General features: G+C 54.4%; 1 protein-coding gene across 4 annotated transcripts in view; it reads right to left on the minus strand.

The window, feature by feature from the left end:
- ITPK1 (inositol-tetrakisphosphate 1-kinase) overlaps positions 1–26,836 on the minus strand; it is a 179,439-nt gene that overhangs the window by 22,448 nt on the left and 130,155 nt on the right. For all 4 annotated transcript variants that reach the window (XM_060620602.3, XM_060620605.3, XM_060620603.3 and 1 more), the window contains one exon: positions 26,557–26,674. In XM_060620602.3, coding sequence (XP_060476585.1) covers positions 26,557–26,674 — 118 coding nt within the window. The remainder of the gene's footprint in view (positions 1–26,556; positions 26,675–26,836) is intronic.

Raw genomic sequence — 26,836 nt, forward strand, 5'->3', positions numbered from 1 at the left:
ATTACAAAACCAGTATGTGAGGAGTGTAAAACTTGACTCAAAAAAAAGTAAGAACCACACGCGTTCACAGATAAGACTATGACAACAAACTTCTCAGCCTGAGGCATATACACATTTTATGCACGCAGAACTTTACAAGAGGATCCTGTTTTGCGGCCCAGATTTTCTCTCGACAAACCATGAGCATTGTTCTGGTTCAACAGAGGCTTCTCCCACCGTATGCCTCATCGGCTTAACAATAACTGCAGGAGTGGTGCCACGTGCTTAGCTCCTGGCACATGTCTAGCACCGTGCAGAGGACTTTGCATGCATCACCTCTGAAGTCTGCAAAATAATCCTTTGAGAAGGAAGCTGACCGTCAGGGAGATTAAAGTGCATGCCCAAGGCTACACAAGCGTTCCTGTGCCTGGGGACACAAGGGCCCTCACCCTCTCGCTACCTAAAGGACACATCTCATCAGCCACCTGCCTGCCAGGTCTGGCCTCCTGACTCTCTCCCTCCCTCTCTCCCTTTCTCAAGCACACTCCCCACCCTTCTCCAGCCTCCTGCAGACATACTCCAGCCCCGGCCTTGCCCCCCTGCCAACAGCTTCTCACACCCTGCCTTTCCTGAGTCCCCGGGCTCAAAGGGGTGCCCATCCAGTGGGTTCTCGGCATGTTTGGTTTCTCTGAAAAGCTCTGGATGCTGGGTCTGCTCTGCTTGTCCGGACGCTCCTGGTGCCAGGCACTGAGCTAGGCCAAGACAGATTATTTGTGGGATAACCAAAGGTGCTCTGATGCTCTCTACTGATTGCTAAATTACATTACCGGTTTGTTATTACTGCTTCTTGTCTACTCCCCTTCTCAGACCAGGCCAGCAGCTCCTCAGGAGGTGGTGGGACCACCCTGTACTTCTGGGCACAGAGGCCAGGAAAGGCCGAGCGTTAGTGAGGGGGTGGTGCCCCCCCCCCCAACTTGGAAACCAAACCAAAAGTAAACAAGCAAAGTGGCTTGTCTCCAGGAGCTTCTAGCTACTTGGCTGGCTAAGGTCAGTACATTAAACCAAGGTTTAAGATCCAGCCTCATATAGCTCATAAAAATGAATGCCAAGAATTACACAGGGCATGTTAAAAATGTTTCTACCTGCCCCTCCTTCCCCCCCCCCCCCAAATCCAGGCTCCAAACTGGCGCAAAATTGTCGGGTGTTGGCAGATTTCAGGGGTTGCAGGACTTCTTGGGGACCACGGGAGGGTGGTCTGGGGGCAGCGTCTGCTGAGCCCTGGCAGACAGTGCTGCAGGCCTTCCAAACACAGAAGTCCTTTAATCCTCAAATTGCTGTGGTGGTGTCTCCACGGGCAGAGGCCAAAACAGGCAGCCTGCCCCAAGTCACATGATGGTCAATGACAGAGGTTCAAAGGGCAGGCCAGGAAAAGAGAAGTCAGGAAAATCAGGGTGGGGACGTACTGGGGCTGCATCCTGGCTCTTAGCTGTAAGCCACTACCTAAATAAGGCCCCATTTCTGCACCCCCAGCCTAGACTCAGAGCTGGGGTGGGAAAGCTTGTTGCTGCAAAAGCACAGCCCCTGCAGCCCAACCCGAACAGAATGTGACACTCAAGGCCTCAATCTGCAGTAGACAGGGGCTCACCTGGTTTGACTGGAGCCCGGAGCCCCCTTGGCCCACCCCCTCCCACAGGAAGATTCAGAGATCCCTGGGGCCCAACAGGCCACCTCCTGTAAGAGCTTCCAGACACCCCATCACCAGATTTTTCAGAGCAGATGCCTCTGCCTGGCCTTTAGATTTGCCTTGCAATATCCCTGTCAACGTCCCCTCCCACCCCAGCCTACCCAAACTTCTACATGTCACTGACAACAGCCAACTTCTCAATAAACTGCACTTGATATGTGCCAAACAACACAGTCTACACAGCAACTCAAGCCCCTTCACAAGAACCCCATGAGAAAGTACTGTCACTCCCATTTTACAGAAGAGGAAAATGGGGCACAGAGAGGCGAAGCTCCCCACCCAGAGTTACACAGTGAGTATGTGGTGTAGCTGGGGCGGGGGGGGGGGGGGGCTCAGACCTGGGCAGTTGGCTCCCTAGTAGAAAAAGTGTCCATTCCATATTAGCAGGAGAAAGGACAAAGCTTTTATTGAGATGATCATCTCAACAGACTCAGAGAAAGCACTTGACAAAATCCAACAGCCTTCAAGATAAAAACACTGAGCAAACTAGGAATAGAGGGGAATTTCTTCACTGATTAAAGAGCATTTATAAAAACCACAGAAACATCCTACTTTGGGGTGAAAGACTGGATGCTTTCCGCCTAAGATCAGGAACAAGACAAGAATGTCTGTTCTCGCCACTTCTATTCATTCAATACCATACTGGGTGTTCTCGCCAGGGCAATTAGGAGAGAGTGAAATCAAAAGCATCCAGACTGGAAAGAAGAAGTAAAACTACCTCTACATGCAGGTGGTATGATCTTCTCTATAGGAAATCCCAAGGAATCCACACACACAAACCCCAAAAACTATGAAGATAAGCCAGTTCAGCAAGACTGCAGAATAAAAGATCAACACACAAAAAACAATTATATTTCTACCTACTAGCAATGAACAATCTGAATGTGAAATTAAGAAAATAATTCTACTTATACTAGCATCAAAAAATAAAAGCACTTAAGAAATAAACCTAACAAAGACTTAAATGCTGGAAAAGACAAAATATTATTGAAAGACATTCAGGAAGATCTCAATAGATGGAAAGACGTCCCATGTTCATGGATAAGAGGTTTAATACATTAAGCTGACAACACTCTCACACTGATCTACAGATTCAGCACAATCCCCATTAAAATCCCAGCTTTCTTTTAGCAGGAAGTGACAAGTTAATCTTTAAATTCATGTAAAAATGCAAGGGACCCAGAACAGCCAGTATTGAAATCCTGAAAAAGAATAAAGTTGGAAGACTCACACTTCCCAATTTAAAAACTAACAATAAAACTACAGTAATCATGCAGTATGGTAGTGGTACAAGATCTGACATACACATCGATGGACTAGAATTGAGACACCAGAAAGAGAGTCAACTGCTTTTCCACCAGGGAGCCAATACAATTCAACAGGGAGAACAACAGTCTTTTCAACCAATCCAAAAACTGGATATCCATGTGTGAGAGAATGAATCTGGAACCCTACCTCACACCATACACAAGAATTGATTCAAAATGGATCATGATCTAAACTGCAGATCTAAAACAATAAAAACTCTTAGAAGAAAACATGAGTGTAAATCTTCATGACCTTGGATCAGGTAATGGTTTCTTAGACACTAAAAGCATAAGCAACGAAAGTAAAAAAAAAAAAAAAAAAAAAAAAAAGACAAATCTGACATCATCGAAATTCAAAACTTTTGTGCTTCAAAGGGCACTGTCAAGAAAGTAAAAACGACAACCCACAGAATGGAGAAAAATATTTGCAAATCATGTATCTGATAATGGCCTAATATCCAAAACCTATAAAGAACTATTAACAAATAAACAATAAAAAGATGACCCAAATTTAAAATGGGCAAAGGATTTGAATAGAAAGTTCTCAACATAAGACATACAGATGGCCGGTGCGCACGTGAAAAGATGCTCAACATCATTAGCCATCAAGGAAATACACATCAAAACTACAAGGAGATCCTATTTCACATCTACTAGGATGGCTATAATCAAAAAGACAGGAGGGGCGCCTGGGTGGCTCAGTCGGTTAAGCGTCCGACTTCGGCTCAGGTCACGATCTTGCGGTATGTGAGTTCGAGCGTCGGGCTCCGTGCTGACTGCTCAGAGCCTGGAGCCTGTTTCAGATTCTGTGTCTCCCTCTCTCTCTGACCCTCCCCCATTCATGCTCTGTCTCTCTCTGTCTCAAAAATAAATAAACGTTTAAAAAAAATTAAAAAAAAAAAAAGACAGGAAATAACAAGTGCTAACATTGCCAGTGGGAATGTACGATGATACAGCTGCTTTGGGAAACAGTCTGGCAGTCCCACAAACAGTTAAACACAGAGTCACAGTGTGATTCCCAGATATGCAACCAAGGGAATGGAAACCTATGTCCACACAAAAACCTGCCCAGGAACGTTCACAGCAGCACTGGCAAAAAGTGGCAACAACCGAAATGCCCCTCAACTGACGAGTGGGTAAACAAGATATGATGTGCCCATTCAATGGGGTATCATTCAGCCAGAAAAAGGAAAGATGTGCCGACACGGGCTACAACATGACCTTGAAAACTGTATGCTGAGCGAAGGAAGCTGGTCACAAAAATCCCATATTGTGTGACTTCATTCATATGAAATGTCCAGAATAGGCAAATCTGTCTACAGTGGTTGCCAAGGGCTGGCGGGGATGGGGACTGATTACAAACGGGTACATTTCTTTCTGGGATAAGGAAAATGTTCTGGCCTTAGATAATGGTGATGGTTGCACAATTTGGGGAAGATACTCAAAACTATTGAACTGTATGTGTACTTTAAAAAGGTGGATTTCAGGGGCACCTGGGTGGCTCAGCCGGTTAAGCATCTGACTTCAGCTCAGGTCATGATCCCATGGTTTGTGAGTTCGAGCCCCATGTTGGGCTCTGTGCTGACAGCTCAGAGCCTGGAGCCTACTTCAGATTCTATGTCTGTCTGTCTGTCTGTCTGTCTCTCTCTCTCTGCTCCTCCCCTGCCTGCTCTCTCTCTCTCAAAAATGAACATTAAAAAAACTTTTTTAATAAATTAAAAGGTGGATTTTATGGCATGTGCACTGTATCAACCAAAAGGAAACAACAAGAAAAATTCTCCAGCAGCAGCAGCTGCCATCTCTCAAGTGCATACTCCATGTACAGCGTCTCTTTTAAACCTGCAGCTCCCCCTCCCTCACCCCCCGTCGTCAGGTCCAGGGTGAAGTCAGACAAGGCCAAGGCAAGTGCTTCCCCCAGAGATGTTTGGGGTCCAGAGGAAAAGCAGAGACGAGACACTTCCAGTGAATGGGCCACATCTAGCATTAGGCCAGACAGCCCCAGTTTTCTGAAATCTCAGGCTGTGATGTGAAGCGGGGCCCAAGAGAGGTGGCACCAGGAAGGAGGGGCACACGCACACCGTCACGGTCTTCCCCCCTTCTCCCAACTTGGAGCCTGCTGACCACACTCTGAGCAGCAGGCACCACTGGGTGCCCACCCTGCTCTTGCTCCAGGGGTAGGTCTGGGACTGAGACTGGCCAATCACACTGCCAAGAAGGACCCATAGTCAGAGCTCAGTCACCAGCAAGAGGCAGCACCGGGTGAAGGCAGTCTTGAGCCTGCAGGGCAGAGGCTGGAAGGGACCACTGTCCACACCAGGCCATGGCTACTCCACGCCCCAGGCCTGTTCCTCTCTGGACTCGAGTACAGGACACGACGATGTCTTTACTGCTTGAACCAGGATCATCCTGCGTGTCCGGGAAATCACACTGAATTAGAAACGACTACGGTTCCTATTTTGGGGTCAACAACCATTCGCCACCAGTGGCAAGATACGTGTCGTGTTGGGGCTCTGCTAAATCATAGGAGCCAGAAATACAGCACTTAACAAACAGACGTGCCCACCCGCATAGAGCTTACACTCCCAGACAGCAAACCAGGCTGCTAAGTGAGATGCACCCCTAGATGGTGCTGGTGGCGTGCCGCAAAGGGGTGCCAGCAGAGCAGGGGCGAGGTCAGGGAGCAAGGTCTTGCTGAACAGAGACAAGGGAAGGTGAGCAGGTGGCAAAGGCGATGCATCTGGGGTCAGTGTGCTCGTGCTCCCGGGGGGGGGGGGGGGGGAGGGGGACAGGCCGCGGTAGCATCAGAGCCAGCGCCCTGATGGCAGCTGGCACGGCGGCCCCGCCTCGCAGGGCATGGCAACAGCAGAGGGTTCCGCCAGCTCTCCCGTGGGAAACTCGCAACATCACCAGCAGCTCTTCTCCCCCAAAGAGAGACTGAAGACTTTCTAGAAGTCAGCCCTGGGAGCCCGGGAGGCTATTTCTGGTTCCCAGAAAAAGGCTACTGTTGCTTATTTATCTATCATCTTTATTTCTGGATGGGAGCTGGAAAGAGGCTTTTTTTAGTCGGATGGTGGGTTGTGTTCTGTTCAGAGCCAAAACGTTAGCCCCTGGGAAACTGAAACAGCGCCGTCCTCCCTCGTCTGCCACCCTCATCACAGAATGTGAAGCTGGAGGCCCTCAGAGATGAGCGAGTCCCAGCCATGTGTCCACACGTCTGAAGAGGAAAGAGAACAGTTCAAGGCCACACACAAGTTACCGGCAGACCAAGGGTGAGAGCCCAGGCGTCTTGAGTCACACTCGGCCTCACTCTGCCAGGTGGCCACGCTCTTATCTGACTACAGGCAGCTGCTACAGAACTACCAAGAAGGTAAAAGACCAATGACAAACAGGTGGATATAAGAGGACAGCTAGGGGTGAGACGGCACTCTGAAGCCTGACTGTGAACCTGGGGTAAATTGCTCATCACCTGTAACCTTTGGCAAGTTGACTAAACTCTGCTGGGCCTTATTCTCTTCATCTGTAAAATGGGAGCACTGTCTCCCTGGAGGGTTGTCGGGAGCCCTGGTACGTAACAGGTACCCCGCAGTGGCAAGGCCAGCTGGGGACACCCACAGGGGAGCAGGCCGATGCTGCACATGGCCACTGGTCCATGTCCGGCCTCTTGGGGCGTGTCGGGTGCCGGGCCCCGACCTCACTTGCTCTCTCGTGCACCCAGCGTGGTGCTGGCAGAGCAGTCTGTCCTCCCGTGGCTGTGAAAGACATCTTGGCAGAACCCTGGTGGTAGTGGAGAGACTGGGCACAGCTGTAATGGGACCCTGTCTTGGTTCCCTTCTCTTGGACAGGTGTAATTTCTTCACCCAGGCAGTATCTGATGCAAAGACCACCCAAGGGCAGGGACAGTCTCCGAGGACATGCAGGGCTGGAAGCCTCTGAAGCTTCTGTGGCAGGCAGGGCCCCACGAGTGAACAACGCCCAGGAGTTAGGGCTGGGCAGAGGGGAGAAGAGGCGGCAGGCAGCCAAGGAAGGGGACCCAGGGGGCCAGGAGCCTGCTGTGTGGCCCAGAGCAGTGGGACGACATCAGGAAAGTGTGCCAGAGGAAATACCTATCTTTGCCAGCTCTTGTCTCCCTCTCTAGAAGGTCAGTTCTACAAGGGCAGGCAGGAGCTTCTAGGTTTTGTTCACAGCCATAGCCCAGTGCCTAGAACACTGCCTGGCCCATAGTAGCTGCTCAACAAACACTTGCCGAGTGAGTGATCTGACCTGTGGCGTGAAGGGGTCACTGTTGCCTAAGGCACAAGGCTGGCTCCTCGGGCGTCCGGGGCACATCTGGACAGACACGGGGCATGTGGTCGGCGTGTCAGGGCACCACCTGACCCACGTTCTGTACCCAGCCTGCGCACAGGCCTCTTGCCATCATGTCGTCACACCCCTCCACCTCCGGGCTTGTTCCACTTGGAAACAAGAAAGCAGTCACATACATCCCTGCTCAGCCTGGCCTTGCGCCCTCTGAAGGACATCCCCTGCACAAGCATCCTCTTTACCTACTTTGCTACGACTGTGATCGGACTTGCCTTCTTAATTCTGATTTTCCCAAACACCGGTGCTGCCGCTGTCTTCCTGTGACTTCGCGTATCCTGGTTACCTGACTGGTGACGTTTCCCCTGAAGTCATTTACATTTGTGCCAATGTTTCTCCACCAGACGTGGCTTCGATGAATGTGTCTCACATAAGGATTTGTGCTTGTGGTGAGCCACTTCCATTGGCCAAATTCCCAGAAGTCACTTTCGGGGTCCACGGGAATCGCCGTTTCTGCGGTAACTGTTGGGCAACACTGAGCCGTTTCCCAAGAGGACTGCAGGTCTTTGCTGTGGCACCTGCAGTGAATGGTCTCGACCATGCCCTGTCAGCCCTGGGTAGCCCTACTTTCAGAAATCCGGGAAGTGCCTTTAGGAAGGAGGACAGTGGGTGACGTGGGCAACAATGCCATCGCTGCACACATGGTCACTCGGGGGCCAGCGGGCCGCCTGGAACAGTGAGCAGGGCACGGAGACCGTGAGGCTGGCGTGGGGAGTCACTAGAGCAAAAGCTCTGAACTGAGGCCTGGAGACCAGTGTGCAATCCCAGCGGCTTCCCTGGGCCCCGGGCTCCGGACCGGCAGAATGGGAGTCATAACGAGCCGGCCCTGTCCACGCGCTGGCGCCGCAGTGAGAACCGAGGACACGGAAAAAGTGCCGTGGAGCCCACACAAGGCCAGGCAAAGGAGCCGGCCGTTCCAAGGGCCCCGTCCTGCCATCTGTTCACACCTTCCTCGCACAGCTCCGGGCCCAGGTGCCACCGTGAGCCGGGTGGTGGCCAGGGCCCTTGGCCGCCCCCTGCTCCAGACAGGGACAGAAGCAGAGGCAACAGAAGCACCCCAACCCCGTGGCGTGCTGGAGGCAAGGCCAGGAGAAAGCGCGTGACTCGGAGTTCCAGCCAGCCGACCGGGGCTCCCCAACCCGCGGGAGAGCTGGGCTGCCGACGGGGCAGCGCCCCCAGGCCGGGCGCTAGGAAGCACGTGGCTCAGGAGGCAGACCTGTAACTGCGTCCTGGAGAGACAGGGAGGGCTCCACAGGAGGAGGCCACGCCCGTGGGCCCTAGCCAAGGCGGGAAGAAGTTTCCATCTGGACAAACCCTCTTGCCTCAGCCAGAGCGGCCGCACCGACTCAGGTCCACCTTGCGGGCAGAACGTTGGCTCTGGGAGGGCAGGGGCTTCCTCCATCGCGTTCACGGCCCGACCCCAGTGAAGGGGCGGATGAGTGAACCAAGCAGACACTGGCCTGGGCTCCCACCTCTCCCAGCCCAAGAGAAGCAGCCCCTATCAAAGCTCGGTTCCCACAGGACCAGCAGCATCTCGTCCCGGGGTCCTGCACACCACCCCCAGATGCTGCCTCTCAGAGCCGGGCTCCGTCCTGCCTCCCTGAGCCACTCCCCATGCCCAGGGGCCCATGTCCCAGGGCGGGACATGGTCTTATGCAGCACTGTCACTGGCAGAGCAGGCACAGGAAAAGGTTCAGGGGCAGACGGGTCGGGTTCCCACTCCATTTTCTCAGAGCTGAGGAAAAAACAGTGCCCTGATGTCCCAGGCCCGGAGCCTTGCACATGCTGGTCCCCCAGCCCACCAAATCCTTTTTCCTAGCCCCTTCTCGGCCTGATGAACTGCTGCCTGTCCTCCTAGCCTCGTCAGGCCACCTTCTGTGCATCTAGGAAAAGGGTCCTTCTGCTGGCTCATCTCTTGGTGACTAATGATGTGCCGAACTTGGCACAGACTGGGCGCCCCTGGACAGTCCGCAGGAGACACAGGCTACCTGGGTTTGAATCCCAGCTCCACCTCATGGGAGCTTTGTGACTCTGGCCAAGCAACTTTAACTCTCTGCCTCAGTTTCCTCACTAGAAGATGAGGGCAACAGTACCTACTTCACAGGGCTGTCCCCCACCCCCCATGAAACGGTCCGTAAGTACAGACTATATGTCCATACCTCGCCATAGTTGCAACAAACCTTTTTTATTTAACAAGAAATAAACTGTGACTAATACAGCTAAATTACAGATTACCAAGCGTGAGTGGCAGAAGTGAGGTGTGTTGGGGAAGGGAAGGCAGATCATATGCCAAATACATACCCCGACATGTCCACCATGACGCTCAGGGCCAGGGCAGTCATGGAAGACTGCCTGGAGGAGACCGTTACCACACATGGGGGCCCAGAAAGCAAAACGTGACAGCGATGATGAGCATCGATTCTGCAGCTGAGAGCCAGCCCAGTCCCTGCAACCTGTGCCACCCAGGCCAGGCCAGTGACCCTCTCTGACCCTTTCCCTCATCCGTAAAATGGGAAAGCAACACTGCCCACCTCCAAGCTGTTACAGACACTTGGTGAGGCCATACACACGACGGGCATCTGAAAACACGTGAGAACCGGAGTTGGCCCTGTTTCTCTAGACATACCACCCTCCTCAGGGCATCTCTGCAGGCGCTTTCCCTCTGGGAGGGGAGGCACCACCCCAGGGTTGGGGCAGCTACAGTGGCCTCAGCCCGTCCTCCTGGGACCCTGACCAAACAGGTGCTGTGGACGAGCACTGGGGCTCCTTCCCAGCTGCCTGACTCCATGATCCTGGAGTCTGTGAACCAGGGAACCCCCTTCTTGGTACCTTCACCCCCATCACCATCTTCTCCCCACAGCTTCTGCTCTCCCCACAAACCACTGGACTTCTGGCACCTCGCCCGCCTTATTCACCATCTAACCCAAACCACACATCGCTATCAGATCCTGGGTCATCTTTCTAAAGCTCCCACGTGTATACTGAGGCTATTCTCAGCTCAAGAATTGTCCATGGCTGACTCAAGTGGAAGTCCAAAGCCCTTCCAGGCTTCTGCAACTTGCCCCTGCTTACCTTCCTGTTACGGGTTGAACTGTGCTCCCCCACAATCCATTTGCTGAAGTCCCAACCCCCCGTTCCTCTGAACATGACTGTATTTGGAGACGGGGCCTTTAGAGAAGTGATGACGTTGAAACAAGGTCATCCGGGCGGGCCCTAATCCAATCTGACTGGTGTCCTTATGAGAGGAGATTAAGACACAGACACGCACAGGGGGATGACCATGTGAGGACACAGGGAGAAGGCGGCCACCTACGAGCCAAGGAGCCAGGCCTCTGAAGGAACCAGCCCTATGACACCTCGATCCTGGACTTCCAGCTTCCAGAACCATAAAGTTCTGTTGTTGAGGCTGCAGGTCTGTGGTGCTTAGCTGGGGCAGCTCTAGCCAACTAATGTACTTCCTAAGTCCTCCCGCAACACAGAACCCAAGATCCTTGCCAGCTAAACCCTGGCTCCTGGCGGAGCTCTCACTGTTCCCCACACTCACCTCTGGGATGCCCCTCCTCCCACCACTTGGCCATGACCCACTCATCCAGTTCCCCTGTGCCCTCGAGAACAAGCGGTCTCCCACTGATACCACCTCCCGGCAGTGTCTCACCCAGAACCTTCCACCAGCAGCCTCGCGTGTTCCAGCACCACCGCTCTCCTGCCCTGCTACCTTGTCTGATTGCTCATGTCTCGGACCCTGTTATATTTCCACAGGTTTGGGGTTTGGCTCAGGAACCAGGCAGTACGTTCCTTGGGGTCAGGATCCAGCCTTCCCCCACTCCAGCACTGCTCTGAGGTGGCAGCAAGAAACATCTCTCTGGCAAGTGCACATGTGTGAGATGAACCGGGAGACAGAATAAAAGTGAGCTGTGAGCACTGGAAACAACACAAAGGGGGTGGCCTGCAACTCCCCAAGCGGCCACTATGTGGCGCCGCTGGTCTGGGACAGCCCTGATGACTGGCATTGGGCTGGAAGGGGTAAAGCCCTGAGAGCCTGGCCTGCCAACCTGCAGGCGCCACTGTCCGTGACTCATTTAGTGCTTGACTGTCCAAAGTCACTTTCCCTCTGCCGGTAAGCTGTTAGGGGCCAGAAGCCACATGCTCTTGAATTCTAGGCAGGGAAAGATGCTCCGAGCATTCTGGGTAAACCAAGTTTCAGCCTGACAGCAGCTCTGAAGATAATCCGAAGGGCTCTTTGGCTCATGGTGATGGCAGCCCCCCTGTAACTTGGAACAGTCGAGTCACAGGCATGTGGGGGTGGGAGAGCTGCGACAGGCCCGGGCTGGGAGCCCAGGAAGGGCCCAGAAGACAGGCCCATGGCTGAGAGGAAGTGGATGTGGGAACCGGTCTCTGATCTGGAGCTGAGCCTGGGCCTGCAGAGGGCATCCCTGTCCTTGGCACAACTTCCTGCTGTCACTGCCCAGAGCACAGTGTCCTGTCCACCTGGCCTGGCCAGGAAGGGCTCCGGCACTATCTGAGCAACCGTTTGCCCTTCCCCAGGCAGCACTCCGTCCTCACCTCCCCAGTCTCCTGGGCGAGTCCTCTCCTAGGACGTCCTCACTGCCCATGTCTCCAACCACCTGCCACCCCTCCATCAGCTAAGTCAGAATCTGTTCTTCCTTGTTGCCGATTCCCGCCAGTTATGCCTACGAATGGTCCCTTGAGCTGTCCTCTCTGTCCCTGAACACCTACTTCCCCAGTTCATTCTGCATTGTTTATGGCAGGTGACTCACCTCTCCCTGTACCCTGAGGGCCCCTTGGATTTGTTGGGGGGATTTGAGTTGCGTTTCAAAAGGGTGGAAACAATTGGACGGCAGTGACATCATCGTGCGTATCTTCACACCATTCATAGCCTCGGATGAGATGAAGCCGAAACAATATGTTTTGTTTGGTTTAAGACCGTTGCAGCCCTCGAAGCCGGCATGCCCTGGGGATGTGGGGACTGGGGAGCCTGACTCATGGAAACCACCTGGAAATCTGCCAGGACTCCGGGTCAGTCCCAGGAGAAGCGGTTCCTCCTCCTCCTCCTCCTAGCCGGTCCCTCGTAGCCTATGGGTATACACACTAGTGGGCCAAGTGCCTGGGTTCCAATCCTAGGGCCCCTGGCTCACCCTGAGCTGCTTCTCCGTGCCTCAGTTTCCACATCTGCAAGATGGGGATAACAGCGGTAGCTACCACACCAAGGACCACTAGGAGGACTAACTAAGACACCGTGAGTTACCGTGCCGGGACCACAGGTAGTAAGCAATAAGCAGCAGGAGACATGGCTTCACTGCTGTTACCAGTCACAGCTGGGGCTGCTCTCCTTCCTCCCCGAGGTCCAGCCAACACCCCAGGGTCCAGGCCGAACCTACGACAGAGCTGAGGGCTCCTCAGGAGCTAGGACTGTCTCAGGACTACTAGGCACAGGGCAGGGGTGCCCTCTTCCAGCAGCTGCTGTGGGACAAGAGAGGAAAGAGGGCCCTGCTCACATTGCCCAGGCACCGAGGAGCTCAGCTGGAGCCAGAGGGCAATCGAGGCTGACAGGGAGAGCGGCCCACAGGGAACCGCGTCCCTGAAAGGCAGGCAGGACTGGGTGCCGCTCATCAGTCCAGTTTATCCAGAGCAGCTGAGGGAAGGAAGGGCGTGACACCTCAAAGGGCCTGTGAGGACAGTGGGTGTGAGGGAAGGCCCGCCAGGGCTCCTTCTGCCCAGGTCACCGACCACACAGACCAGGCAGGGGCCGGGAGGCTAACGGGCACAGGGTCGGGCCCGGGCGGCATTCCTCCCCAGGACGCCCGAGGGGAGCAGCAGGGGAAGTGAGGGGAGAAGTGGCACCTCCTGAGAAGGAGGGGGGGGGTTGTGCTGTCTCCTTCCTGCTCACACAGAGCAGAGGGGAAAGCTGGGGTGAGGGAGGCCCGGCAGGAGTGACGGGTGGAAGCTTTGCCTATACCTCCCACCACACCCACCCCTGAGCTCTGGACAAAACAGATTTCGCTCAGTCTCTCACACAAGCTCCCACCTCTGGGCTCACGCCCCAGCATGTGCCTCCCAATCCTGGTACCCAGTCACCCCTGACAGGCCTGGGGGACCGCCTTGCTCACCTCAGTACACGTGGGGCCTGTCCTAGAGCCGAGAACGCTGCAGGCCTGCCCTGGCTATGCTCTGCGGAAAGCTGCGCGGGCCTGCAACGCGGCTCCTTCCACCGAGAGGTGGACCCAGGCAGGCGCACACAGCCCAGTGCCAGGTCTCAACTCATGGGATTCTCCTAGCAGCGCTATGCACAGATCACGACCGTCACCTCCATTGTGCATGGAAGGACACTGAGGCCCCGGGAGGGTACATTCTGTCCTCAGGGCCGAAAGCCAGTATGTGGCAGAGCCAGCTTCCACGCAGGCAGCCTGGCTCCACGGCCATGCCCTCAGCGCGGCAGCCTAAGTGGAACCTCACTGCCCTCCTCTCCTCAGTCCCACTAAAGGTCTCTGGGCCTAGAGGGAGTTAGAGAGGCGTCAAGCTGGCTATGCGTCCCCAACACTGTGTGACTGGATATCCCAGGCTGCCTGAGTATGTGCGACCTTGAGGAAGTTCCTCACCCCTCCGTGCCTTGGTTTCCTGGTCTGTAAAATGGGGGTAAGAACAGTCCTCAGTCCTGTCTGTGGGCCTGCTGCCAGGATCAAACGAACTGACCTACAGACACTTCAAACAGAAACTGGTACGAAGTGACAGATCCCGCCATCCCTCCACCTTGAGTACTGGTGCGGTTACTCGAAGGGCTACCATTTGAAAAAGTCTAAGATCACCTCAGTGAGCCCAGCACTGCTCTGCATGGCCCGACAAGGCCCCTGGGGAGAGGGAAAAGCAGGGAGTGGACGTGGAAGAACATCGCGCCTGCGTTTTCCTGCCTGGAGACAGTGCCATTCACGCCGAGCATTAAGGGAGACGGAGCCTCCTCGTCCATCTGTCCACCGAGACAGAACTGGGACTCTTAAAGCGGACCGGCAGCCAACATGCGGGCCATCTCCCGGAGGGCCACCACTCTCCCCTCGGCAGAGCGCTCGGCTTCGAGCAGCATCCTCAGGCTCAGAAGACAAGGTCAGATGTGAGCTGTCAGTCCCCAGCAGGATCAGAAAAACAGCGACGTCAGCAACGGGCCGAGAGAACATGAGACAGACGAAACGTTCACAGGCCTGACAGTGTTCTCAGCCACGGCCAGAGCTTTCTGAGGCAGCGGAGTGAAAACTCCCTGGCAGTCTTCTCCAAAGGCGGCCTCGCTGACGTGGGTCCTTGACTTGACTGTCGTTTGGAGCCAGTGGGTGGAGGGCACTCTTCACCAGCGGCTGCAGCCCCTACGCTGCTCCCTGGAGGCTCTGAGGGCCCCAAAGGCCTTGCCGCAGCTGCTACCTCCCTGCCCGCAGCTTGAGCCTCAGGCTCTCTGGCTACAGGTGAGTGGTCGGGGTGGTGGCGGGAGGAGGGGGCAGACACTGGAAGATGTGGAATCAGCCCGAAACCGAGGGAGGGGGGTTGTTTGTGGGCAGGGACAGAGAGAAAGAAATGCCACAGCTCGGACATCTCCCGGTCTGACACCGCCCTGGTCAGCTGGATGAGCAGTTTCCTCCCATCTGACTTAGCTAATGACCTGCTTCATCTCCAGGGCCCAGAGTGCTGTTTGCACTGGGACGTTCACAAAGCCCCGGAACAGAGGAGCCAGACACGGGCCCAGGCAGAAACACGGACATTCCTGAGCCCTATTCCAGCTGATGGAAACGGCTGCTGGCAAAATGTGGATTAACTCCATGGCAGCTGTTTCCAGTGATTTATGGCCCCTTCCGGACCGAGGCAGACACTCGCTGCCCCCACTCAGCTCCAGCTCCCAAAATGCAGCAGCCTTTTTTTGTTTTCAAGACGTTTCAAAAATAATGTTTAAAGTGCTCTCTCTGGAAGCTCATATTCTAAAAGCAGAACAGAAAATGTTAGCTTGGCCCCAGTGCAAAGATGAAGCTTCCATCGATGAAACAGTCTATATTTTAAACAAGGAGACAACTTCCTTAATCCAGAAAGGATGGCAACCAATCAAGAAGAAGAAGACCACCAACCCAACAGAGAAGTGAGCAAATAAAGAGACTCACACATAGAAGAAATGCAAAGGGCCAATAAGCGTATAAAGAGATGCTCTATCAGGGATGCCTGGGTGGCTCGGTCGGTTAAGCGTCCGACTTCGGCTCAGGTCATGATCTCACGGTTCGTGAGTTCGAGCCCCGCGTTGGGCTCTGTGCTGACAGCTTAGAGCCTGGAGCCTGCTTCAGATTCTGTGTTTCCGTCTCTCTCTGCCCCTTCCTCTCTCTCTCTCTCTCTCTCTCTCTCTCTCAAAAATAAATTAACATTAAAAAAAAAAGAGAGATGCTCTATCTTGTCAATGACAGAAGAAATGCCAATTAAGATAGGTATCATTTCCCTGGACGATGGGCACAGGAGAGTGACATTTACTCAAACTTTTTGAAGAACAATCCAGCGGTACCTGCCAATGTGAGAGCAATGTTTACAAAAATCTCTCTCTGAGGAATTCTACTTCTAGGAATTAATGTTAGAGAAATACGCAAAAATCTATGTTTACTACAGCCCGGTTGAATAAAAAAAAATTAAACTGGAATGTCCTTATGAGCTCAATATAATCAAGCAAATTATGATTCTATCAATCATGTGCTGAAATATTATGTTGCCACCAAAAATGAGCCAAGCAGACCTATCTCCCTCATCTTTCATGGGCCATGGAAAGAAGCCAAGATACATACTAAGTAGGGGAAAAAACAAGTTTTATGAGAACACGTGTAGTATGATTCTGCTTCTTTTCTTCTTTAAAGTACATACATATATTTGTACGTGTATGAGAAGGGTCTAGAAGGATGGATTCCACACCGTTAAAAGCAGCTGCCTCTGGGAAGTGAGTCACCAACAACCAGGGCCCTGCCTGTCGATATGGAGGGAATTCAAGGTCAGGTTTGTGCAGAGTTGGAGGTGAGCAGCACCCAGTCTGGGGATTCTTAAAGTGTGGTGGGCAGAGCAAGCCTTTCACCAGAAGCCCTACAGAGAGGAGCAGGAGGGCCTACAACCGCCTGGAGGGGGAAAGCCGAATACTGCCATATTCCATTGATTCTAAGACATGTGTTTTTTCTTTTTTCTTTTTCTTAAATTTTTTCAAGTGTTTATCCATTTTGAGAGAGGAAGAGAGCGAACAGGGGAGGGGCAGAGAGAGAGAGAGAGAGAGAGAGAGAGAGGGAATCCCAAGCAGGCCCCACACCATCAGTGCAGAGCCAACGCAGGGCTTGAACCCACAAACCATGAGATCATGACCTTAGCTGAAATCAAGAGGCAGACACTTAATTGACTGAGCCACCCAGACGCCCCTAAGACATATGTTTTTTCATTTTCCATCTCTGAGGTTGAGATGTGTCTCATCATTGATGCTGTATCACAATTTAATTAGCACTTGCCCCCTATTTGTGGGATATAAACTACCACTATATCTTACCATCAGTGGTGAAATTCATCACACCACCCTCCAGAAGACTCGAGAGTTAAAGTGACATATTAAAGGCTCTGAGAAGTCCTGTGGCAAAGAACTTTCTCCAATGCAATCCCCTTTCTTCTTCCTTAATTCTCATCTTCACCTTTCTCTTTACTTACAAATGAGAATATGCTAGGGCTCCACAAAGTGTCCTCTTATGGATGTCTGCAAAAGCCCTGGTTTGAAGAGGGGCATGCTTATTTTTAAAAATTCGATATAATGACCATTTGGCAAGTACCACAGTAGCAACACTTGTCATCAAGAACCATCAATGGTTCTAAAATAGCAGGCAAAAGTATGACGAGAAACAGGGTGTCTGCAAAGGTTATAAGATAACTGCTAATTACAGAGAAAAATAGAAATGAACAGTAGAGAAACGTGACACACAGCACTCCGACCAAATGATCAGTTAACCAGATAGAACACACAGCAACGTCATGCCCTCCTGATAGACAGGATGTGCAAAGGAGGGCACAGCATTGCTGGTGTGGCGTTCCTGCCCAAAACGCAGAATGTCAACCGAATCCCGTTAACACTGGAAAACATCTGATAGACCCAAAGTGAGGCTGGCAAAATAAATGGGCAGGGCTCTTCCAACCTGCCCGGGTCACGGAAGACAAACAGCCTGAAGCCCTGCCCCAGATGGGAGGAGACCACAGACAAGAACGACCAGGAGAAGGGCAGCGGTGAGGAAGCTGGTGAAACTGTTAATCAATGGCATTGCTACTGAGGTGAATTCCCGGGCTTAGAGAACTGTATCACAGTCACATGGGTGTTGACACAAGCCACAGCTGTGGAAGGGCATAAGGAAACTTAGTGTACCATTTTTCGCAACTTTTTTGGTAAATCTAAAATTACTTAAAAATAAAAAAAATACACTAAAAACTGTATAATGTGAACTTAACCATAGAACTATAATAACTGATAAAAAAAAAAAGGCAATGGAAACAGGACAAAAGCCTTGAGTGTGCTACATGAGGGGGTCACCCTGAAAATTCTTGTTTGGGGGAAATAAACCCAGGCGACGCATTGACAAACATGGGGCTGGGTGTTCGGGGAGGATGGAAGCAGAGGGGAGCACTGCCCTGGAGGGGCCTGGTCTCGTGGGGGTCGGAAGGCCCACAATCCAGCTCACCAGCACAAATCTAGTGCTAAACAGAAGAGAAAGAACTCAAGATTGGCAGGGTCACAATGCACATGGTGTGGTCTGAAACCACAATGCAGTGTCACCCAGAATTACGGTCTATTGAGTAAGCCTTCAATGCATAATCATGTTTCATTCTCACAACCACCCTATGAGGAAGGTGCTACTATGATTATCCCCATTTTACAGATAGGAAAACGCAGGCTCGGGACAGTTAAATAACTTGCCTAAATGCACACAGCTAATGTAAAGACAGCATCCGAACCCAGGCAGTCTGACTCGTGATGCTTCTGAGGAGATTGCTACAGAGGTGTGGGGCCCATGGAAAGAGTACCGAGTGGTGCTGGCTCAGTCCTACAACTTCTCTGGGTCCCTTTCCTCATCTTAAAGATATAGAGAAGAGCAGCTTTGGAGGCACTGAGAGCTCAAGATCTCTTTCAGCTGGAAAGATACAAAGTGGGCCTTACATTCACACTAAAGTGTAAATGACTAATATCTGATACTTTCGGATCAACGTGACCAACAAGTATGTTTTGAGTATCCGTCTGCCCTACTATGTCTCAGGGAAAAGACGTTGAGATTTCTTATTGTGGGTGCTGGGAGACTCTGAGTGTGATGGGGGATGTGGGGCAGGTTCCTGGGAGTCTCAAGTCTGCAGGGGTTGGTCATCACAACAAGGGGAAAGAAACTCCAGAAAAGGGAGCCAGGGTCTCAAAGACAAACAGCATCTCGCTCACCAACTGGCCCTGGGGGGAAGCCCTGCATATTCAGGGAAGAAAGGACCGGCCTGGAGGAGCCATCAGAGCCTGGTGGGGTCAGTCAGGAGGGGTGGAGGGGTGTGTCTCGGGGTCAGGAGGAGACAGTGGGGTCTGTGTGCCAGCACACGAGCAAGAAGCCTGGTATCTCATCCAGAGATACTGGGCTAGATGGAGCTGGAGGGAGGCACCCGTGGGGGAAGGGGCTGCCCCTGCCTGGCTGCTATAGTCCCAAAGGCTTGGAAGGTCCAGTGAGAAGCTCTGAGGGCACAAACAGGAAAGTTCTTTCCAAGAACGGACCTGAGTCTCCTTGGGAGGCTGCAAACCAGCCACCATGAGAGCCCACTTCACTCCCGGAATCTCTCCTTGGAACCTCCAGTCCTGTGTCCTAGACTGTGGCAGAGGAAGTGAGGAATTTGGCAGAGGACTGCCAAAGAGAGGTCAGCACCAGCATGGAGGGGGCAGGCACCCCTATCAGGCCGCCATGGCAGCAGGAAGGCAAGGTGGGGAGCTGGGTGCTGGTCTGCTGTCATTCGGTCAGACCATACCAGCTCTGGGACTCTGGCTTCCGGTATAACTGCAGAAAACAAGAAGTGAGGGGACACCTGCACCCTCCCCACAAAGGGAAATCACTGCATCTCCACGTCCCTGACCCAGTAAGACCAGCCCCTGGGCCCCGGCACTAGGAGGCCTGGACCTTGAGAGCTCTGAGGCAGAAGCTGAGTCTGTTTCCCCAGGGAACAGGGGCCGCTGCCCTCCGGGCACAGCCCTCAGCCTTCTGGAACGCAGAATGTGTCAAGATGGAGGCTGCTGAAGAGCAGGCTGGGGTCTGTGCATTCCCCAAGGTACCTGTCATCTCCCCGCTGCAGGTAGGCCAGGGTGGGGAGACACAAAGGAAACAGCTCTCGGGCGGGAGGAGAATGAGCAGGCCTAGGCCTGTGGGGGGGCAGGCGGGGACAAGCAGTGAGCAGACGTGAGCCAGTGGGAAGTCCTCCCGTGCTCTGAGCTCTGCGGTCTCCACTGTGAGCCCGTCTGGCAGGGCCAACACCCTCAGGATTCCTGCGGGTGATACAGGGCCTCACTTCAGAAGGGGACCTCTGAGGGCTGAGGATGAGCCGGCAGGCAGGTGGGTGGAGCAGAGAGAGACACAGAGTCCCTGCAGGGCCGGATGCCCGGACAGCAGCAGAGGTGAACCCTGGCCCCAGGGTTCAGAGAACCCTGGCCCCAGGCCTCAGAGAATCAGCTGCAAAATGCATCTGGTGTAGGAAGGAGGCTCGGTTTTGGGAGTCGGCACAGGGCTCGACGTGAAGACTTCTGAAACCCTCCCCTCTCTCAGCCTCCACTTTCTCATTGCTGAGAGGATTCACCACGAGGAGAGGAGGAGCTGCCCGCCCAGGGCCAGGCATGGTCCTCAGTACTATCCTCAGCATCTACCTCCTCTTGGCAGGTGACAAAGGGAGGCTCACCAGGGCACCGCCAAAATGCCACTAGGTCCAGGCCCAGGCCCCACCTAATGCTGGGAAGGTGCCTACCTCGGCCGGGCCCACAGATGGTGCTCTACCCACCATCCTGCTCTGGCGACCCTCTGCCTCGATCTGAACATGGGGTCTCTACCTGGGTCACAGGAAGCAGACGACATGAAAAATGAGGACAGTGTTTCTCCCACATGCCCCCAAGTCCAGGAGGGAAACCAGGAGCCAAGCACCCACCCAAAGCCCCCACCGCCACCCAAGCTTGTAGAAGCTGTGCCATTTGCACAGCCACCTGCTCCAGGGGTTTGCCCAGGCCCGGCCTGGTGCTCTGTCCCCTTGGCCTCAGCGCTGTGGGTCAGGCTGGCTGACACTCAAGGGAGACACAGGCAGGCAGGCACCGTAAGGCCTCCTGTGAAGCCCACTCAATACGTATGGAGTGTTTATTTGGCAGGCTGTTTCAAAACTCCAGCCTCCTGCACAAAATCAGGCTGGAAGCTGGCTGACTCGGGGCTGACAGTCCTTGGGGTGCGCTCACTCCTGTCCTCCTTGTCCTCGACTCCAGGCCCCGCCACCCACTACCAGTTTCTGCCACATGCCTCCCGCCTAGAACCTGGGCGCCCAGCAGGACCAAGGAGAGGGAGCCGACGGCATGGGACACCCAACTCTGGGCCACCCGCACTCGCTACAACGAACAGGGCCCGACCCGCTGCACACTGGCCCCCAGGGAGGTGAAGGCAACCCCTCGGTAAAGATGAGCAAACGACTCAGAGGGAACCAGTGACTGCGCAGGCCCAATGAGGGGAGCTGAGCCCAGTCTGTCGGGACCAAAGCCTGTTCTTTTCCACCACCGTATGTGGCTGCTCTCAAACCGAACAGACAGGACTCCCGTTTCCTCCGGAACTCTGGGGCACAGAGCCTCAGTGACCGTTTCAAGCAGAGCTGCTCATTTCTCGGTGGAGTGGGCCCCAGGGACCTTCTGGGGTCGGTGTCACCTCCTGAACAGCAGAGGGCACCCAAGAGTGCCACCAGCTGGCAGTCCCAGCAGAGCCCCTCTCTGTGTCCATCCAGGCCTCTGCCTCAGTGAGTCCGTGTCAGGGACGGGGTGTCGGTCCGTGTCGGGGATGGCGCGGGAGGAGCAAGCAGTACACCCAGGGTTTCAGGGACCAGCAGCTGAGAGCACAGACGGATGGCGCTCAGTTCAGATCCCAGCTCTGCCCCGCAAAGTAGTTCTGTGGCCTGAACTGACAAGCCCACGCACTTCAGTGTCGAACCTTTCTCATAGGGTCACTGCGAGGGTTAAATTAGCTAAAGTGCTTCGAACAGTGCCTGGTCTGCAGGAAGGGCTGCCTCAGTGCCCAAGCCCCGACAGAGGAAGCTCAGAGAGGAAAGCGACCTGCTCAGGTCACAAGGCAGGGAGCACAGGCAGATCGGAGCCCCGAGCCTTGACCCCAAGCCCCTTCCCTGGCCTCTTCTTTCACACCCACAGGCCTGTGCGCCCCCCAGCTCCACCACACCCCTCCCCCGCTGGCCACCCTCACCCAACCGAGGCTCTGTGGGGAATTATTCCTCCAGGCTCTGAGGAATGTTCCTTTCTCTTCACTTGCCATCTAGATGACTCCATTTTCAATCCAGCTTCCCAATGGACTCCAAGAGGAGCCCTGATTAATTTCCCATAAAACCACAGGCAGAATTGCTCCATCCGTGGTGTGCACCTCCCTCTCCAGGGAGGCCTGGAGTCCCGATGGCCATCTGTCACCTCCAGAGCACGTCACCCATCACCCACAGCTGTCATCAGCTCTGAAGGGTCTCCTGAGCCCTCTGTCCCGATACCCTCCATCAGCCACTGCCCCCACCCCACCCCTGACTCCCGGGGTCAAGAAGACAAGCCTGTGTCATCCAATCACAGACCAGCTTGCTCTCGTATCGCGTTGGCCAGTTCAGGAGCCAGCCAGAGCCTTGCCCAGAATTGCTCAGCTGGGGTGGCAGAGCCAGGCCTGGGCCTCGGGGTTTCCATCTCAAAATCTTGGCCCTGGGCGGCAAAGCAGGTGGTAGGGAGAGAAAAGGCCTGCAGACACGTGCTGGGCAATCACCACTTACTGCCCCAGCCTCCCTCCCCTCACTCCCTCCCCGTCCCCAAGCCTGCACCAGGCAATGTTTCATTTCTGGGAGGTCCCTGCACTTGGTTTGAATTGGATCCAGGTTAGTGCCATCTGTTGCCTCTGGCTAAGGGGTGTGGGTGTGACCCTGCCCAGAAACAGTCATCTATTAGAGAAACCTGTGGCCCAAACGCTCTGGGGTGGCTCACTCTGCAAGCCTAGTGACCTGACACTGCTTTGAGCTGCTATGTGGACGGAGCTTACTGCTAAGGTCACAGGCTGAGGCCATAGCCTCTGGCTACCTGGAGGAGAAATTGTCATTCCAAGAATCATTCACCCATGGATTCCCCATGTAGCAACCCACTTCCAGGAAGGAAGGAAGGAAGGAAGGAAGGAAGGAAGGAAGGAAGGAAGGAAGGGGTCTCAGATGGACTAATTGTCCCTCAAATCTGTTCTCCCCCTTCTTCCACAGTGACAAAGCTTGCACATTGTAGCTGGGCACATGGCTGCCCAGAACAGAAAGCACATTCCCCGACTCCCTTGCAGCTCAGTTTGGGACTCAGTCCTGGCCGTGGACAGAGCATCGTGGTATGGCTTCCAGGGCCTTTCCTTAAAGATAACTAAGGCTGTTTCCCCTTGCTTCCTTTTCCTTAGCGCCTCCCCACCCCTTTGTCTAGATCTTAGATGTGACGGCTAGAGTCTCAGCAGCACCACTGTGGACCAGGAGGCCCACATCACAGAACCATCAGCTGGAAGAAGTCTGGGTTCTCCCTCTGGGCTTTTCCATGACACGGAAACCAAGTCCCATCTGATTTAAGCCACCGTTACTTCCGGTCTCTGTTGCTACGGCAACCCTCGCACTAACCAAATGGCCTCCCCTCCAGGCTCTGGATTAGAAGAGGGTGAGGTCTGGGAGCACGGAACCGAGATGCCACCCAGGTAGTCTGACGGGGAGCCAGGGGCTCCAGACAGCAGGCCTCCCCGGTCTGCACAGCTGACGCTGAACGTTGAGACAGAAGGCCTGCCTGGGCGTGGACCCCTCCACCCCCACACCCCCCTGTGCCACACCCACCCTCACCGAGCGGGCAGCCCTGGCCACCTCCCCTCAGCAGCCTCCCCGGGTCTGTCCCTGCAGCAGCCCAGGCTCTCCGAGGCAGACAGAGCCACCTCAGCTGAAGGACAGGACACCTCAAGGAGGTCTCCACCCAGCCCCTTCTTCCCACGCAGAAAGCTCTGCGTCACTTGGACTGCTTAAATTGCCTGAGGAGCTTACAGGGTAATCACGGCCATTTACAGTACGCTTAACAGGCTGCCTCCAGGAATAGCAGGAGTGGGGCGGAGGAGTGCCGGGGATGTGCCTCCCAGAGAAGGTTCTCTGCATCTGCAGGGAGGAGGAGCCCCCGCTCCGGGAGGATGGAAGGTGGGAGCCCGCAGTGCTTCCACGAGAACAGCCGTGGGGGGATGGGGGCAGGAAAAGGCTCCAGGAAATCCCAGCTTCTGCCCACCCTCCTGGAAGAATGCCAGCCCGGCTCGGTGTGCACGATAAGGAAAATCCAGGGCGCAGCGGTCATGGCCCACCCACAAAACAATTCCTGCTGGCCTAGGACCAAGCCTGCCTGGAGGGTTTGGTCAACACGTTCTTGCTGGCCATGGAGGGGGCTTCCCCACCCCCCAACCCTGCAGGCAGCTCCCGAGCTGATGACACCTGAGTTTGAGGTTTCTCGGACCCGGCAGCATGGGGTCTGATTCCCTCCCCACTGGGGGTCGGTCACCGGGCCCTCGCACCTGTGGCTCGGTGTGGGGCACCCTTACAACAGCACATAGGTAATGCCCATTAGAACCTGTCCCCAGGCCACACCTACACTGATCGCAGGTGTATTCGAACCCTTCACTCACCAGCTCACACCCTTTCAGTGGCTGCTCATGAGCGAGGTCCCCAACTGCACAAGGCATTCCAAGTTCCCCACACCGACCCAGCGGTCTGCAGGTCACACACAAGCCCCCCACGCTGCGGCCCTCTCCCACTCTGCTCACACGACCGCCTGACCTGGGAGCCCCAGGCTGTCCCCCTCAGTCTCGCCCACCAGGGACAGCCCTGCTTCTTGTGCACACTCACAGTCCAGGCCCAGGCTCACCCTTGACCCCAGCCCTGATTCTCTAGGCATGAACACTGAGAGAGACTCCGAGATCCAGTCCAGACGCTCCAGCCCCTGCTAGGGTAACGGGAGCTGTGCCAACAGCTGCCATTCCCGGTGACACCATGAGCCAGGACCCATGCTCATCAGATGTCATCCCAATTAGCTCAACCCCAGACCCTGTGGATAAACCACTTATTACCAACATCTTACAGAAAACAAGCAGAGCTAGGTCAAGGGACTTGGTCAAGGCCACATGGCAACGAGAGCCCAGATTCAGATACAACCTCAGTCTGTCTCCCCCCAAAGCCTGTGTTCTTTGCTCTGAAAAAGCCGTCTCAGTGGTGACCTCCCTGACCCCATTAGAACGCCTCACTCTTCTCATGGACTTGACACAAGACATGGCTGCTGACCTCAACTCCTCCCGCCAACTGGGCCTTCTCATCAGGACTGGAGTCATCTCCTGTCCCTTCACAGAGTTGATATCCAATGCCCACAACTCCTGAGAAGAGGAGGATTTCCAGAAGCAAAGTTTAGCCACAATGTCCCTATGGATCTTCCTTCTCATCGGAGGGTTCTAGTGGGACCCAGGGAAACGATGCAAAGGGAAGGGAAATTGACATCATCACTGGCCATTCCAGGCCCAAGGGAAAACGGATGCTGGCATGCTGAGAGAGCCTGGCATTTGGGGGCCACCCAGGAAGCCCATGCTCTATGCCACCTGCTAAATGCCAGACACCCAGGGAAACAGGCCTCGAGACCCCCTCCAGGACAGCCACGTCCAACACCCAGCTCTTCCACAGGGCACGTTCCAACTCTCCTGGCCAAGGTCCATGACTGCTCCATACAAGGTGCTTGTTAGATCCAGGGCCCTCTGGCCATGAACATGTAAGTTAAGCTTAAGGGCTAGGAGCTAGGAGCCCGGGTTGGAGAGACCGGACTGGATGCTGGCTCTGCGACCCACAGGCTGTGTGATGTCAGTCCATCTGCTAAGCTCTCAGTCTCCACTACTGTCTGCAAAGCAGAATGACCAAGGCCACCTTCATGAGCACTGGAAGAAGGAATGTAAGAAGGCATAACCTTGCAGACGGGCTGCCTCTGGTCCGGCAAAGCCAAAGTCCCCACCGGTTCCACCATCACACAAAACAACAACAGACCAAGTCACTAGGGTTCCGGGTTCAAGGCAGCCCGGACAGGCCACACTCATGATCTGGATGGCGGGAACAGGGGCTATACGATGAATCTTCATACAGGCCCAGGACACAGGCAAAGCACTTTTCCTTAAAATTAAACCAGAACTCTCAGCAGGGAATGCTGGGACCAGGCAAAGAGAACTAAGTCACTGTTAACACGAATCTTTCCAAAAAAGCCCTTCTCACATAAATAAACACCTCAGGAAGGCAGTCCCACTTCTCTGGGGCTGCCCAGCCCAGGGAGGTGGGGAGAATGAGTCCTCAAGGACAAGAGGATGTGGCTGGCAGGAAAAGCTCCCGCAGCTAAGCGGGAGGCGCCTGCCCTCCAGAACAGAGCGTACCCCACGAGGTCCAGCCGCCACATTACACATCTCCATGTGTTTGATTAAAGGCCCTTCAATTTCTGTTTGTCTCCTTTGCCCGGTTACATAACTCCCCTTCCCCGCCCGCTGCTCAGCTATTCTACACACACTCCTGCTCTCTAACCACTGTGTTATCGGGACACTTCATCGCCACTCTGTGGGTTTAAGACAACAAAACAAAACCGTCTTGAAGTGGTTGCAGCCACTCTCTCTCCCAGTGAGCACCCTGGGGCTTTTCTTTCCTAACTCTGCTGGTCACAGGAGAGAAAAGGGCCCTCCCAAGAATGTGTGCCCCCACGGAATTCAACTGCTACCTGTCCCAAAGGGCCTAAAAAGATCAGACACTCCCCTGCCCGCCTCCCACCCCATGCAGTGGCCTCCCCGTGACTGCCACCGGCCACAGGCACCAAGCCACATGTGTCCGTACCTTTCATGTAGGCCTCGATCTTCCGGATGAGTTCATAGGACTTGGAGCGGTCAAGCAGGGTCCTGATGGCAGGAAGGGGGTCCAGGACAATGGTCTCAGGGTGCGCATCGATGTATTCCTGAAAGGAAAACACACCTCTTCTGGTTGGAGGTGGGGGACTGACGATGACGTGAGGCTTCCGCAAGATGCCATCCCACGTGCCCTTCCCTCATCCATCCCTCCCTTCCCCCTCCCTCCACCAGCCCTGACTTCCGTCTGGGGGTTCACACAGTCTGGGCAA

The sequence above is a fragment of the Panthera onca genome, chromosome B3 (assembly GCF_046562875.1).
Source record: "Panthera onca isolate mPanOnc1 chromosome B3, mPanOnc1 haplotype 2, whole genome shotgun sequence".
Lineage (NCBI taxonomy): Eukaryota > Metazoa > Chordata > Mammalia > Carnivora > Felidae > Panthera > Panthera onca.